We start from the raw sequence: 17066 nt of genomic DNA, 5'->3' as shown, positions 1-17066 counted from the left end.
AATAAAATGGACTCATATTATTTATCTCGCCAAGATTACATAATACATGTTTGAGATCATTCTAATATCTTTTAGTTAGAATGAAGCTATATCTTATTAGTAAATTAACATAAAAAAACAATATCTAGTGTTTACAAGTTAAAAGATAAATAAGGGTACCAATTACATTGTGATAATATATTTTGGGACCAAGCAAATATTTGTCATCTTCACAAGGACGAAATGATTTTTTTTCTTCAGCTCAAGTAAGTGGAAAACCATTAGGGAGTTGAATAGAAAAGTTGTCCAAATGAGAGCACTTTGGGACTTTCTCTATGTATGTTAATGGACAAATATTATACTTCAAACATGCTCAAACATGTCAAGCCAAATTTTTTCCTTTCAAGTATTTTCATCTCAAATTTCTTTTTCAACTAAGTCATTGTTTTTGTAAGTTCTTCAAGAGTTCCAATAAGATTTAAGTCATTAACATATACTATAATAATTGTTAATTTGTTTTTTGACTTAATAAATATATGAATAGATTGGACTATTTACGTGTCCTTTTGATAAGATATTCATTAAGGAGGTTATTGTACCACATGCATTCTGATAACTTCATTCTGTATAAGGATTCTTGTAGTTTACTTGAGTACAAACTGTGAAGTTCTAAGATAAATGCTTCAAGTATTTTAAATCTATCAAAGATTTTTACATATCTATGCATGTGGTTTGTTTATCTTTACGTTCTTACATTAAAATGTTAACATTAAAAGCATAATCACTACACAATTTTAGGGGTGCAACTTGGGTGGGATAGCTCTATCAAACTTGAACCTAACCCATGTGTGGAGGATGCCTCGACCTGAACTGGTAGTTCCATATCCCGATTAGAAACATGTAAAGGAAGATGGTTGGGAGTATCAATTCTGGGTAGCAGATCAATATGAAAAACACGACGTGAACTAGAGCTGAAGTGACGGGGTTCTTCCATTGACAGACTTCACCAAGCCGCCTGCTCATAGAGATCATACCAGAAAACAGAGACACAATTCTGAAGAAGTTAGCTTTGCTTCTTCTCATGCTCCACATGCAGGAATCCACATCCAGCATGTACTCCACAACCTCTTCCCATAACGGTGGCTCAGCGCGGTCAAGCCTCACTGCCACAATGCTCATGGCCATCTCCTCCATAATGCCTATACATATCACCTCCCTTCAGGACCCAGCTTCCTCATTTCCTTTCCCCATCACATTTTCTCTCTCTATCATCAAGCCCACCATGCCCACCTTCATACCCACTAAACCCGTGTTTCTTTCATCACCCGTGCCTCTCCATCAAATCAAAACACCCTCACATGCACCCTTTGTGCCTATCATGCTTGTTCCTCATCCATACTAATCCCCACATCCTACTTCTCTCTATATTATCACCATACCCATACCACGCTCGTTTTCCATTAGCCAAAATGTTGGAAATCAAGCCCACGTCGTCTTCCATCCTGTGCGTTCCTCCCCATATTTAGCATCCTCTGTTTACTTCCCTAAATTAGTGAAATATACTGCCTTTATTATAATTGATTTCGGAGTAATTCTAGCAAGGTAGTTTATTCACTTTCCATGTAAGAGTTTATTCTCTTTCCATGTAATAGTTTATTCACTTTCCATGTAAAAGTTTATTCTCTTTCCATGTAATAGTTTATTCACTTTCCATGTAAGAGTTTATTCTCTTTCCATGTAAGGGAAATTCCGTCCGGTGATAGTATACCAGTCCGGAATTGTCTCATATCTGTAGGCTATTTATTTATGCTTTCTTTCATTGTAATAAGAGTATCATAGAATGAATTGAGTCTATGTTCCTCCATAGTTAGTCTTCAAATTCTTCATGGTATCAGAGCAGGTTTAATCCTGTCTCATCGTCTTCATCTTTAGTCAGTTTTTTTTTTTACTCAATTCTATTCTTCTAGGTTATGCCTAAATACGGTCCAGCCTTTGGAATGGCTACCAACTCATCATCCTCTACTTCTGATATCATCATCTCATCGTCTTCATCCTCTCATCAAATGGAAACCTCTCATCTGCCAATCACAGCCCATAAACTGAATGGGCAAAATTATTTGCAATGGTCTCAATCCATATTAATGTTTATACGGGGAAAGGAGAAAGATGACTACATCACCGGAGCTTCGGCGGCACCAGAAACCACAGCATCAACCTACAAGAAGTGGATAGCAGAAAATAATATGGTCATGTCCTGGCTAGTCAACTCTATGACCCCTGACATTGGTGAAAATTTTCTGTCATTTGATACTGCCAAAGAAATCTGGGACATTGCAAAAGAAACTTTCTCAGACAAGGAAAACACATCTGAAATCATCCAGATTGAAGGCATCCTCCACGATTTGCGTCAAGGAAACCTTACGGTAACTGAATATTTCAATACTCTTACTCGTCTATGGCGTCAACTTGATACGTTTGAGGTTCATAACTGGAATTGTGTTACAGATGGTTTGTTGTATAAAAAGATTGTCGAAGGGAAACGTGTGTTTAAATTTTTGTTAGGTTTGAACAAAAATCTTGATGAAATCAGAGGAAGAATCATGGGAGTAAAACCTCTACCTAGCCTCAGAGAGGCATTCTCTGAAGTGCGTCGTGAAGAAAGTCGGAAAAATCTCATGATGGGATTCCATCAACAACTGAATATGGCAGAAAGCTCGGCTCTTAAGACTCAATTCGCTCCTTTTGACAACCGTCAAAAAATTAAAGGAGGTAGACCTTGGTGTGATCATTGCAGAAAGCCGGGACACTCAAGAGAAACTTGCTGGAAGATTCATGGAAAGCCAGTAGATTGGAAGCCACGTCAACCACTTGAGAAAGAAGGACGAGGCAATCATGTGGCTACCGATGAACAATCGCCACAACCTGAAGCTAGCCCTTTTAATAAGGAGCAAATGGAGATGCTTCAGAAACTACTGTCTCCTCTTTTGTCAGTACAGTCACAAACTGGCTCATCTTCCAACCAGCTCATTGGTTCCGGAACCTTGGCTCACAAAGGTAATTTTTTGAGTGCCTTTACTGTTGGTAAGAAACGTAAAAAACCTTGGATCGTGGACTCAGGAGCATCTGATCATATGACGGGAGATGCGACAATTTTTGATACATATAGCTCATGTCCAAATAATTTAACAGTCCGAATAGCAGATGGTTCACTATCAAAGGTTGCCGGAACAGGTTCAGTTGTGCTATCAAGGGATCTTACTCTCAACTCTGTTCTCCTTGTTCCTAACTTGGACTGTAATCTATTGTCAATTAGTAAACTCACTAAGGAAAAGAGGTGTATTACTAATTTTTCCTCCACTCACTGTGAATTTCAGGATTTGGATTCGGGGAAGACGATTGGCAATGCTGAGGAATGCTCTGGACTCTACATCCTTAAGGAGCTCCATGATCCACAAGAACAACCTCAAATGGCAGTTGGTAGTAATTCTTTTTCGGTTTCATGTCAAAATAACGATAGTGCAATTATGTTGTGGCACTATCGCTTAGGTCATCCAAATGTTATGTATCTCAAGCATTTATTTCCTTCATTATTTCATAAAAATCCAAAATCCTTTGAGTGCGAAATCTGTCAATTATCAAAGCAAGTCCGGTCTCATTTTCCCATTCAACCCTATAAAGAGTCTAGTCCATTCTCAATGATTCATAGCGATATCTGGGGTCCGTCAAGAATAAAAGATGTAACTGGTACTAGGTGGTTTGTCTCATTCATAGATGATCACACTAGATTAACTTGGGTATTCCTCATGAAAGAAAAATCTGAAATGAGTCAAATTTTCAAAAATTTTAAAAATATGATTCAGACCCAATTCCAGTCAAAAATACAAATTCTAAAGTCTGATAATGCTAGGGATTATTTCAACTCCATTCTAGGAGAATTTCTAGCACAAGAAGGGATAGTTCACTTAAGTTCATGTGTTGATACCCCACAACAAAACGGAATCGCTGAAAGGAAAAATAGGCATTTGTTAGAGGTGGCTAGATCACTAATGTTCTCCATGAATGTTCCAAAATTATTCTGGGGGCAAGCTGTCCTTACGGCAGCCTACCTCATCAATAGGATGCCGTCTAGGGTACTAAAATTCCAAACACCTTGTCAAACACTCCTAAAATCCTTTCCGACTACTCGTCTCATCTCCACCGTCCCACCCAAAATTTTCGGGTGCTCTGTTTTTGTTCATATCAATCAACAACATCGAAGTAAACTTGATCCTAGGTCACTCAAGTGCATCTTTCTTGGGTATTCTTCAAATCAAAAAGGGTATAAGTGTTACTCTCCGGTCACAAGAAAATTCTACAATTCAATGGATGTCACATTTTTTGAAACCCAGCCTTACTATCCCAAAAACGATATTCAGGGGGAGAATTCAACTCAGGAATATCAATTTTGGGATCTTGAGTCATTCAGTGAGCCACCCATCATCACTGAAAATCACATTCCTCCAGAGTCATTTAATCAACCAGAGTCCATTGTTGACTTGTGGGATAAGGAGCACATCCAAGAGGAAACGGAGGAAGGAGCACTTTCTCAACAAACCCATGAGGCTGAACCGGGTCCTAATCCAAGCAAACTTCCAGGTAACAACGCTCCTGATGGTACTGTTGATTCCGAGTTAGAAAATGATATTCTTAATATGCCCATAGCTTGGAGGAAAGGAATTCGATCATGCACTCAGCATCCCATTGGAAATTTTATTTCTTATGATAAGCTATCACCTACGTTTCGTGCATTCACTTCTAGCATCACAGAGATACAAGTTCCTCGGAATATTCAGGAAGCTTTCAAGTATCCTAAGTGGAAGGCGGCAATCGATGAGGAAGTTCGGGCGCTGGAAAAGAATGGTACGTGGGAAATTACTAACCTCCCAAGAGGTAAGAAACCAGTTGGGTGTAAGTGGATTTTCACAGTAAAGTACAAGGCAGATGGTAATGTGGACAGGTATAAGGCTCGGTTGGTTGCCAAAGGATTCACCCAATCCTATGGCATTGACTATCAAGAAACTTTTGCTCCAGTTGCCAAGCTCAATACTGTTCGTGTACTTTTATCCTTGGCAGTTAATCTCGATTGGTCACTTCACCAACTTGATGTGAAGAATGCCTTCCTCAATGGTGACTTAGAGGAAGAAGTTTACATGGACATTCCTGCTGGACTTGAGACGACATCAAACTTCAACAAGGTTTGCAGACTCCGAAAATCCTTGTATGGTCTCAAACAATCTCCCAGGGCCTGGTTTGAACGGTTCACTAAGGTAGTGAAAGGGTACGGATTCGTTCAATGTCAATCTGATCACACATTATTTGTGAAACACTTCCCAGAAGGGAAGCTGGCAATTATCATTGTATATGTGGACGACATAATTTTGACAGGTGATCATGAAGAGAAAATTGACTTACTTAAAAAATTACTGACAAAGGAATTTGAGATCAAGGATCTTGGAAACCTTAAGTACTTTCTCGGAATGGAGATTGCTAGGTCAAAGAAAGGTATAGCAGTCTCACAACGCAAATACGTTCTGGACTTATTGAATGAAACAGGAATGCTAGGATGCAAGCCGGCAGAAACACCTATGGATACAACTGTCAAACTGGAAGAAAGTGATGGAAGTACGCCAGTTGATAAAGGAAGATATCAACGTCTTGTGGGGAAACTCATCTATCTTTCTCATACAAGGCCAGACATCGGCTTCTCCGTTAGTGTGGTAAGTCAATTCATGAATAATCCAACCGAAAAACACATGACTGCTGTGATCAGAATATTGAGGTACCTCAAGATGACACCAGGAAAGGGTCTCTTCTTTCAAAGAACAACAAAGAACGAGATTGAGATTTTTTCAGATGCAGATTGGGCAGGTTCAGTGACTGATCGGAGATCAACTTCAGGCTATTGTTCATTTGTTTGGGGGAACTTGGTTACATGGCGAAGCAAGAAACAGTCAGTGGTAGCTCGTAGCAGTGCTGAGGCAGAATTTCGTGCTATGGCACAAGGTATCTGCGAGGGAATCTGGTTGAACAGGCTGTTAGAAGAATTACGGGTTCCATTGAAGCATCCCATGATGTTATACTGCGACAATCAAGCTGCCATCAGTATCGCTAAGAATCCGGTTCATCATGATCGAACTAAACACGTGGAGATAGATCGACACTTTATCAAGGAAAAGATTGAAGAAGGAGTTTTCAAAGTCAGCTACACTCCGACAAACTGTCAAACGGCTGACATTCTCACAAAAGCTCTTGCTCGAGTTAACTTCGAAGATCTGACAGGAAAACTTGGAATGATCAACATCTACAACGTGGCTTGAGGGGGAGTGTTGGAAATCAAGCCCACGTCGTCTTCCATCCTGTGCGTTCCTCCCCATATTTAGCATCCTCTGTTTACTTCCCTAAATTAGTGAAATATACTGCCTTTATTATAATTGATTTCGGAGTAATTCTAGCAAGGTAGTTTATTCACTTTCCATGTAAGAGTTTATTCTCTTTCCATGTAATAGTTTATTCACTTTCCATGTAAAAGTTTATTCTCTTTCCATGTAATAGTTTATTCACTTTCCATGTAAGAGTTTATTCTCTTTCCATGTAAGGGAAATTCCGTCCGGTGATAGTATACCAGTCCGGAATTGTCTCATATCTGTAGGCTATTTATTTATGCTTTCTTTCATTGTAATAAGAGTATCATAGAATGAATTGAGTCTATGTTCCTCCATAGTTAGTCTTCAAATTCTTCACAAAACCCTCCCATACCCATCAAACATCTCTCTCACCGTGCATTATCCATTCCATTCATCTTCATACCCATTTCCCTCACACTCCTGGATTCCTATGCAAACGATGTCCCATGCGCAAGGTCACCTCCATCACGCCACCTCCATTTCATACTCGTCTTTCCCATACCCGCGGACATCTCTCACTCACCATCTTTCCATTCCTGCCAAACTCACAAAACCCTCATTCTTGGTGAGGATGGACTCCCGGAAGCATAGCGATTTCTCCCTCACGAGCCCCCTTGGAGGCGGTCGCCCTGGGAGAGTGAAGAAAAAGAGCTTGAAGGTGGCTGCCAAGAAGGCTGCTGGTGGAGATGATGATGCCCGGTTGGAGAGGTGGGCTGTGAGGGAGTTTGGAGCCTTTGGGTTTGCCCATGGTGATGGATTTGGGTTTGAGTTGGAACCTAGCCCAAGCATGTTGAAGGAAGACAATGTTTTCTCCAATAAGTGGGCTGTGATGGAGGTTGGAGTCTTGGGCTTTCCCATGGTGATGGGTATGGGTTTAAGTTGGATCCCAAGCCCAAAGTTGCTGATAAAGGGCCTCATTGCTCCTCAAGCCAATCACTCTCATGGCCCATGCCCATTTCAGGATAGCCCGTTTGGTTACTTCATTCCTAAATAAGTTTTTAAACCTCTAATCTAGTAATTTATTAATTTATTCATTCATTTTTATTTTTATCTTATTTTATTTTTACCAATTTAGTTAACTCAACTTAAAGACAATTAAAAGACAAATTATTAAGGTTGAATATCCTTTTCAAAACTTAAAATAATTCGTATGCTATCTTCTCTTCCTTAGTTGCGCCTGATCATCCTATGTGAAAATCCTTATATAATTAGATTATGTTGGTCTCAATGAAGCTTCTACATTCCGAACTAAATCCTATTTTCAAAACTTAGGTCCTTAAGCAATTTTTCAAAAACCCGACTTTCAAATTTAATTTTCAATCCCCAAAATTCCACTATTCATTCTTGTTCTTTTAAATATTATTTTCACTAATTAGTATTATTATCTCATATTTATTTAATTATTTAAAGCCCAATTCTTCAAAAATCCTACGTCCCAAATTTAATTTTCAATCTCGAAATTCATACTATTCAATTTCACTCGTTTAAACATTATGATTGTTAATTATTATTATTATTTCGTATGTATCTATTTATCATCTTTTAAAAATCTCATTCATTAAAGTCTAATTCTAATTCTTCAAAAATCCAGTATCCCAAATTTAATTTTCAATCTCGAAATTTATACTATTCAACTTCACTCATTTAAATATTATGATTGTTAATTATTGTTATTATTTCGTATGTATCTATTTATCATATTTTAAAAATCTCATTCATTAAAGTCTAATGCTAATCCCACGTCCGAATTTAATTTTCAATCTCAAAAATTTCCACTATTCAATTTCACTCGTTTAAACATTATGATTGTTAATTATTATTATTATTAGTATTTCGTATGTATCTATTTATCATCTTTTAAAAATCTCATTCATTAAAGTCTAATTCTAATTCTTCAAAAATCCAACGTCCCAAATTTAATTTTCAGAAATTTATACTATTCAATTTCACTTGTTAAATATTATGATTGTTAATTATTATTATTATTTCGTATGTATCTATTTATCACCTTTTAAAAATCTCATTCATTAAAATCTAATTCTAATCCCACGTCCAAATCTAATTTTCAATCTAAAAAAATTCCACTATTCAATTTCATTCTTTTAAATATTGTGTTTGTTAATTATTACTATTATTTCGTATGTATTTATTTATTATCTTTTAAAAATCTCATTAAATAAAATCCAACTCTTCAAAAATTCCAACGTCCTAATTTAATTTTCAATATAAAAAATTCCACTATTCATTTTTTTTATTTGTTTAAATATTATTTTCGTTAATTAGCATTATTATTCCATATTTATTTATTTATTCCAATCATAAAAGTTCAATTCTTCAGAACCCGACTTCCAAATTTAATTTCCAGTCTCGAAAACTCCACCGTTCATGTCCCGTTGTTTAATGATCATTCTCGTTATTAATGTTATCCCATCCATTTATTTATTCAGTTATTCATATATCAAAGATCTCATCTCTAAATAATTTCTTAAATTTTCGATCTCTAAGTTTAATCTCCAATCTCTAAAAATTCCATCTTTTGCAATTATTTACCTGATCTTTATTATTTCGTCATCATTATTATTCCATTCGTTTACTTATAAGATGAGCAAAGGAGAGAATGTGGTGACATCCTCATTTGTTCTACTTATGATACTCCAATTTGGATGTACCATGCATTAATATTTATATATATATATCTCGTGGAAATCTTGTTAGAAAAAATTAATTAAAAAAAAAGTACAACATTTTGTAATTCTTTGAAATAATCTTTAACTATTAGGATTTCCTTGTTAAAAATCTTTCTAATTCAAATCCATTGAGACAAAACTTGGCTAAACAAAAAATCTTATGAGTTAAAAATCTTGTTGTAGAGATCTTCATGATATAGTAGTATCGCCACAAATAAATATATATCCTCTTTGGGATTGACTTTATGAGGATTCGAAAAATAATTTGCATTTGCACATCTAAGTACTTTTGATTTTAAATTTCTTGAATAAAATGGACTCATATTATTTATCCCGCAAAGATTACATAATACATGTTTGAGATCATTCTAATATCTTTTAGTTAGAATGAAGTTATATCTTATTAGTAAATTAACATAAAAAACAATATCTAGTGTTTACAAGTTAAAAGATAAATAAGGGTACCAATTACATTGTGATAATATATTTTGGGACCAAGTAAATATTTGTCATCTTCACAAGGACGAAATGATTTTTTTTTCTTCAGCTCAAGTAAATGGAAAACCATTAGGGAGTTGAATAGAAAAGTTGTCCAAATGAGAGCACTTTGGGACTTTCTCTATGTATGTTAATGGACAAATATTATACTTCAAACATGCTCAAACACGTGAAGCCAAATTTTTTCCTTTCAAGTATTTTCATCTCAAATTTCTTTTTCAACTAAGTCATTGTTTTTGTAAGTTCTTCAAGAGTTCCAATAAGATTTAAGTTATTAACATATACTATAATAATTGTTAATTTGATTTTTGACTTAATAAATATATGAATAGATTGGACTATTTACGTGTCCTTTTGATAAGATATTCATTAAGGAGGTTATTGTACCACATGCATTTTGATAACTTCATTCTGTATAAGGATTCTTGTAGTTTACTTGAGTACAAACTGTGAAGTTCTAAGATAAATGCTTCAAGTATTTTAAATCTATCAAAGATTTTTACATATCTATGCATGTGGTTTGTTTTATCTTTACGTTCTTACATTAAAATGTTAACATTAAAAGCATAATCACTACACAATTTTAGGGGTGCAACTTGGGTGGGATAGCTCTATCAAACTTGAACCTAACCCAACATTTAGGCAAACTTGGACAATCATTTTCAATCCTCAAGTTGAGTTTTGGTTAGATTTTTTCAACTTAAACTCAATTTGGGTTAGTGTTTGGCTAAGGTTAGGACAACCGAGCCTAATACAAACCCGATTTAATGTTTTTATAATATTTATAATGTTTATTATCCTATATAATAATAATATTCATTTTCTTTTTAGATTTAAAAAAAAATCATATTAAATTACACCATATTTGTTTGTTTTTTTTTTTTTTTTTTTTACTTTTTAGAAAGATAAATAAATTTATCTTTACTTTTTTGTTGCTATCTTGGAATTTTGTTTTATTTACTATTTAATTTTTTTTTTGAAAATATATATATATAAAAAATTTTAATTTTTTTAAAAAATACTATAGATGGATTTTCAATTATGTAGCTCGATTAATTTGTCCAACCTGGGTCTAACCTGACCAACCCGAATTCAATCCACGTTTGGAAAAAAATGAGGTTGATTTCAACCAAGACGAACCCAACCAAATGAGACTTGCTAAGCAAGTTATTTGAAATTGCCCAAACTTCGTAGAGGCGATGCTCTCTACTAAAAGCCAAGAGACAGATTTTGACACAAAAAATATAGGCTAAGCATGCACAAACGCATAACAACAAACCACTAAGAACATTCAGAAGCAGAAATAGCAAATACAATCTCCAAAATCACAAAGCTCAAACTCAAAGAAATCTAAATGTAGCAGTCAAATATTGCACTACAATGAAGACCATGAGATAGAAAGCACTAACCTAAAAGGAGAAAGATTGTCGATGATAGTGTTGAAAGCCAATGGTTAAGTCAAAATCACTGGCGGCAATGGCGAAACATTGGACGTAAAACCTTTGAAGTGAAAATAGGAAGAGAAGCCCAAAAAGCAACCCTATATGAGGCATGGGGACTTGCATCAAGGCATTCAAGGGGACACATCGCCTGACAAGTCGCCCTATTGTGACCCCTTGTGATACGCACATTGGACGTGTGTCCCATGGTGCCAGAAATTTGAACCCAGTGGGCAACAAAATTCTTTTCTTTGGCCTTCTGGAGCCTAGTCGGACCCAACTGCAAGAATTAGGGGGCATTGTGGGGTGCTTACGATCGTCCAACATAACACATATTATGACACTCACTGCGCAACACCATCCATCTACCTTATGGTTCAGAGACAAACTAACTAGGTACCATGCATTTCTGTTTGACAAGCATTTACTGCAATAGGCATTAAGTGCATTGATTGACACAACCTTTACGAAGCTAAAAAACCAAACTTCAAGGCTCATCAAGGCACAATAACCATTATGAGCCGACAATCATTGGCGTTAAAGACGGTAAAAGCATAATCAAAGGCACAATTAAGGTACTAAGAAGACGTTACTCTTGAGTAAGGACAAATAACCATTATTTACCAAAAAAAAGGTGTTCTGCCACTTTTCCTAAAAAATCACGTGATCAAGTATTCCATCTCTAACTTAAGCTTTGAAGGGGCATCTCGGAAAACCCATCCGAACATTCCTTTATGCAAATCCATTCATCAAATAGGTTAAGTGGAGGCTAGCCGGACACTAAATTGTTGGCCATGCACCAACACCTAGGTCATTTTTTTGTGCTTTAGTACCTAGGTTGCATTTTTTGTACCTCAATATCTTGGTTGCATTTTTCATACCTTAGTACCTAGGTCATATTCTTTGAACTTAGGTCATATAACAAATAATAATAAAATATTATTTCTACAAAATATAAAAAATGATCTTTAAATTAATATTTAAAATTTTTTTAATTAATTTTTCAAATTCTAAACTTATAGTATTTATTTAGTAATATTAAGTGGTTTTTATTTGGAAAAAAAGTTTTATAACATCGAATGTTATATCAAATTTGTTTGCATTATAATAACATTATTTATGTCATCATCAATCTGGATCAGTGAAGCTTTTTTTTCCCTATATTTATACAACTCTTTTTCTAACTCATTGGATGTTCCTTTATCAATATATTTTTTAATGTCTTTATATAATTTCTTATTTTATATATTATTTCTTGAATTTTTTTTTTTTTTGAAATTTATAAAAGTTTTGATTAATTTTTTTTTTCAAAGTTTTGTTCCATTTTTATAGTATTTCTCAAAAATTTTATAAAATCCAATAATCTCCCATATTTTAATCCTTACTTAAATCAACCTACTTTCTTTTTTCTTTTTTCTTTTTTTTTTCTCTTTTAAATTTTCTTATGATTTTCTATAAAATGAAATAAAATAAACAAAAAAAGAATAATAGAGATGAAAATGAAAATAACAATAAACAAATAAAAATTTTAAAAATAATAATGAAAAGATAAAAGAATTAATTAGTTAAAAGAGATGAATTAATCTTCATATTTGTAAATTTAATTTCTTCCATGTTTTTGTTTGAAGTGTAATCCATTATTGACATAAATGTCCTTAACTATTTCAAGTATTTACATGCATGTTTTAAAAGAATTGGTTATTTTTACAAAGAAAAAATGAGGGCATTTTTGTCAAAATAAGGCTAAAAAAGATAAAGGATTAGATTTTTAAAATTGGGTATTCAATGAACTTTTTAATCAAATAATCCAATTAATAAAATTGGGTCTATATCATTCAGTGAACAAAATCAAGCATATATAAAATGTTTGAACCCAATGAAAAATTATTTAGCTTTCAATAACTTTTTTTCTTCCTTTGACATTATTTTCTTTCAAAATATATCAAGAAAAGTTATCATATAAATTTTATATAAAGAATTATTATCATAAAACTAACAATATTTGTGAAGTTTGTATTAATCTTCAAAACCACGTATGCTTTTCATGAATTTTTTCTAAAAATGGTGTCCATTTGTTCAAAAAAAAAAAAAAAATTAGTAACAGATTTTAACTTTCTTTCAAAGTTGATTTTAGATTGAATACAATTTTCATAATATAGATATGCATTAAATGCATTTTTAATGTTAACTGGCATTAGGAGAGTATGGATATCCTAAGAAAAATAATAACATTTCCACCAATTTTGATGTCAAGTTCATACCAAATTAATTTTCAAAATACATAAAATGAGTATAAAACTTTATCTAGTATCATATACTTAACATGACAACTTTCTTTTAAATTTCAAAGACTAGAATAAGGCTATGTTTGTGGTGATAACATGTTGAATATTCCAATGTGGTAAAGTAGCAAGTTAGGATATTGGAAGATACCAAAAATATTCTTAGGAAGATTATGGGTCAATCCTTGAAGGGTTTCTACCCTATATTGGAATGAACCATTGTAAGTCCTTAAATAGATTATTTTATGAAGTTTACAACTAAATCAAATTTGTAATCACAACTATGATATTCAAATTGATTTGAATGAGTCCAGAACCCATGTATACCAACTATCTCTTTTACATACTTATTGCTAATAGTATAGAAATAAGCTTCAAAATAATTTTAAGAATTTTGTTAGTTGTCTAATTTTTGTAATAATAAAAAAAGTATTATCAAATGTTTCTAAACTCCTGAAATCACTGTAAAAAGGTTGACAAATCTATTTATTATTACTTAACGAATCAATTAATTAAAAAAAGTTTCACTTTTGTTCACCACGTTGAACAAACTTTAATAAACCCCATATATATATAAGATAATTTAATTAATTTTTTTTAAAGCAATTATTTTTAAAAATTATTCATCATTTTCAAACCATGGAGTATGAGAAAATATAATTTTAAACTTTTTTTTTTACCAATAAATTAGAAAATTTTAAATATTTCTTTAAACCAACCAATTAGTAAGTTTTATGATCAAACGGGTTTACTAAACCAGTAAATGAGGTACTTAAAAAATTTATTTAATTTTTCACATGATTAAATCAGCTAGAAGGTAGAAGCTTAATAACCCTTTAAGTTAGTATGGAATTAATATGGTCAAAAGAGCTTAATTGACCAAATCGTTATTTAAAAGGAAAAAAAAAAAAAAAATTGGGAACTAAAGTGTTCATTTGATTACACTTCTACTTTTTATTTTTAAAATGAGAAACTTGTATGTAAAAGTAAAATATTTTATATCAAAAGTACAGATTTATTTTATATCTTTAATAGTTATTTTCAAACATTTAAAATTTGAAATAGTAAATAAGTTTTTTATTTCAAATTTTTTAAATTTGAGATATTAAATAAGTTTATGATACCTTAATTTTTTAAATAATTTTTAATATCTTTAATGTAAGATTTTACTACTATTTTCTGATTTTAAAAACACAAACAAGAAATGTATCCAAAATAGATCCTAAGTTGCACAATTAAATAATGTGAATTGATTTTATATTGATGATTATTTCAATTAAATCAAAATTTTGGTGGTTGAGAATAGCAACCATGGCAATTGTTACAATAATCAAATATTAAGAAGAGAAAAAAAATTGAAACCGATTACTTAATAAGGAAAAATAATTAATAATTAAGAAAATAATAGTTAGTTTGATTTCAAGAAGGACAAATTGTCATTATAATAATTATCTTTTTAATAATATTTATATAAAATGTTTCTATATGTAATTATTTTTTGTTTTAAGGATGCAATAATTATCAATAGATACTTGTACAAGAGTAACGACTTTTCAAATTTGTATTAGTAATTATAGTTGCCATAATTTGTTAAAATTCTTTTCAGAACTAAGGTGTTCTTTGCCTTTTTTTTTTTTTTTTTTTGTTGGAAATCTTAAAGGACTTTAATTTAATATGTATTAATATAGTTGAATGTCATTAAATGCTTAAAGGTTTGTTTTGTTTGTTTTAACTCATGTCTCAATGCTCAATATGGATTTTATATTTAAAAAAATCCAAAAAATTAATTACTATATTTCTTACTATTTTAATTTGAAAAAAAAATGGCATTGAACATTTTTCCAAATATCCTAAATTATTAAAATTTATTACCAAACTAAAACTTTATCATGATTAATTATGTATTTAGTTAGGAAATTGATAATTGGATAATAATGAGGTTTTTCATTATGCTTGGTTGGTAAGAAAATGTTAGACAAAATTTTCAAATTAGGACTTATTTTTTATGTATTGAATCTTTAAATTTATGGATTTGTAATTGAAATATGTATATCAAGTTTAATTCATTAATTTTTAGATTTTTAATTTAAGAAAGAGAATCAAATCCTAACTTAAGATAAAATTTATCCAAATTTTTTTAAAAAAATGAATTTGGGTTTATTTTATATGAAAAATTGGATTTAAGTATCACAACAAAATTAAATATTTAAAAAACAGATGTAAGAAAAAAAAATTCTTCTATTAAGATGAAAATTTAAAATAAAATAAAATTTTATTTTTTCCATTAAAATGAAATTAGCTTAACAAGTGGTAAGTTAACAAAAATTAACTCTAAAAAACAAATGAACTATTTGTAAGGACAATACTCATAGTTGGATATAAGGATAATGTGAAAAATAATTATATACATTAATTTGCTTTTTTACATTACAAATGAAGTCTTATTTTTCTTCTTTTGAGTTAAATAAAAACCCCAACTCATATAATATTAACAGAAGTTGCCTTTATTGTCGATTTGAGTAAAAAAACTTCCCCGCAAAATGCCTTTATTTCTGTTTTCAATATAACACCATAAGATCACTAAGATAAGCTATAATTATGCAAACATAATAACTAACTTCCTAAACTTAAGGGGAATAAAATGGGTTACAAGATTTGACAACTAATGTTCCTTTTCATGCCATTCATAGATGATGTTTCCATGAATAATACCAATCATGTCACAAAGAAGGTGATGTTGTTGCCTAAACAAGAGCTTTGTTAGTGCATTTGCAAGTTGATTAGAGGTGGAGACATGAGAGACATGAACTTAACCACTTTGAACTTTATCACAAACAAAGTGAAAATTTATTTTGATATGCTTCATGTGGGAATGAAAAATCAAATTGGCACAATGATAAGTTATACACACTTTGTCATAATAAATGATAGGTTGTTGGGTCAACGAAACACCAAGTTCATGAGTAAGTATAAGACCCAAATGACTTTAGAGGTTATGGATGCAGCGACTTGATATTTGGTTTTAGTAGACAAGTGTGCAATAGAACGTTGCTTTTTAGAACTTTAGGAAACGACATTATGATTGAGAAACAAAATGTAAGCACTAGTAGAAGCCATATTATCAATGTTACTGACCAAGTCCGCATTAGAAAAGGCATGAAAGGAGAGAGAGCAACCAGGACGAAAGAAAAGACCATGATGAGGAGTACCGCTAAATACTAAAATAGTCACTTCACAACAATTTAATGGGTCATTGTCAAATGATGCATGAACTCGGACAATTTGTTGACAACAAAGACAATGCCAAGTCTTTTGAGTAGTAGGTGTTGAAGACCACCCACAATGGAGCCATAGATACTGACATAAGTGAGAGACATTACATGCATAAGAGCAAGAGCAAGAGAAAGAGACATAGCCATGTTTGCTTTAGCAAGAAGGTCCATAATATATTTGTGTTAAGACAACAACAATCCTTTAGGAGTAGAAAGTACCTCAAACACTAATGGAGTATGTTAATGCACTAAGATCTTTAAGAAAGAATATATGAGAGAGTTAATGAATAAAATTGGTAAGAAGAGGTTCATTGTTAATGAATAAAACTTATGATTTTCTATAAAATGAAATAAAATAAAAAAAGGAATAATAGAAATGAAAATAAAAATAACAATAAACAAATAGAAAATTAAAAAAATAATAATGAAAAGAGATGAATTAATCTTCATATTTGCAAATTTAACT

At 32.1% G+C, this 17066-nt stretch overlaps 1 protein-coding gene across 1 annotated transcript; it reads left to right on the top strand.

Annotated features, from left to right (window-relative positions):
• Positions 1-2672: 2672 nt before the first annotated feature.
• LOC117933149 lies at positions 2673-3795 on the top strand. Its single transcript, XM_034854545.1, has 2 exons — positions 2673-3033; positions 3354-3795. Exons 1-2 carry the CDS (start codon positions 2682-2684, stop codon positions 3386-3388), a joined length of 387 nt encoding a protein of 128 aa, XP_034710436.1. The 5' UTR covers positions 2673-2681; the 3' UTR covers positions 3389-3795.
• Positions 3796-17066: the final 13271 nt, after the last annotated feature.

The sequence above is a fragment of the Vitis riparia genome, chromosome 16 (assembly GCF_004353265.1).
Source record: "Vitis riparia cultivar Riparia Gloire de Montpellier isolate 1030 chromosome 16, EGFV_Vit.rip_1.0, whole genome shotgun sequence".
In the NCBI taxonomy this organism is placed as follows: Eukaryota; Viridiplantae; Streptophyta; class Magnoliopsida; order Vitales; family Vitaceae; genus Vitis; species Vitis riparia.
Note: the sequence above shows the minus strand (reverse complement) of the source record. Positions and strands in the feature narration are given on the sequence as shown.

What these genes read in the sequence shown, in the direction of transcription:
- LOC117933149 (XM_034854545.1), top strand. Translation starts at nt 2,682, where the DNA reads ATGGCAGAAAGCTCGGCTCTTAAGACTCAATTCGCTCCTTTTGACAAC. An exon ending in CGGAACCTTGGCTCACAAAG is followed by an intron (nt 3,034 to 3,353) that starts GTAATTTTTTGA and finishes TGTGAATTTCAG; the next exon opens with GATTTGGATTCGGGGAAGAC.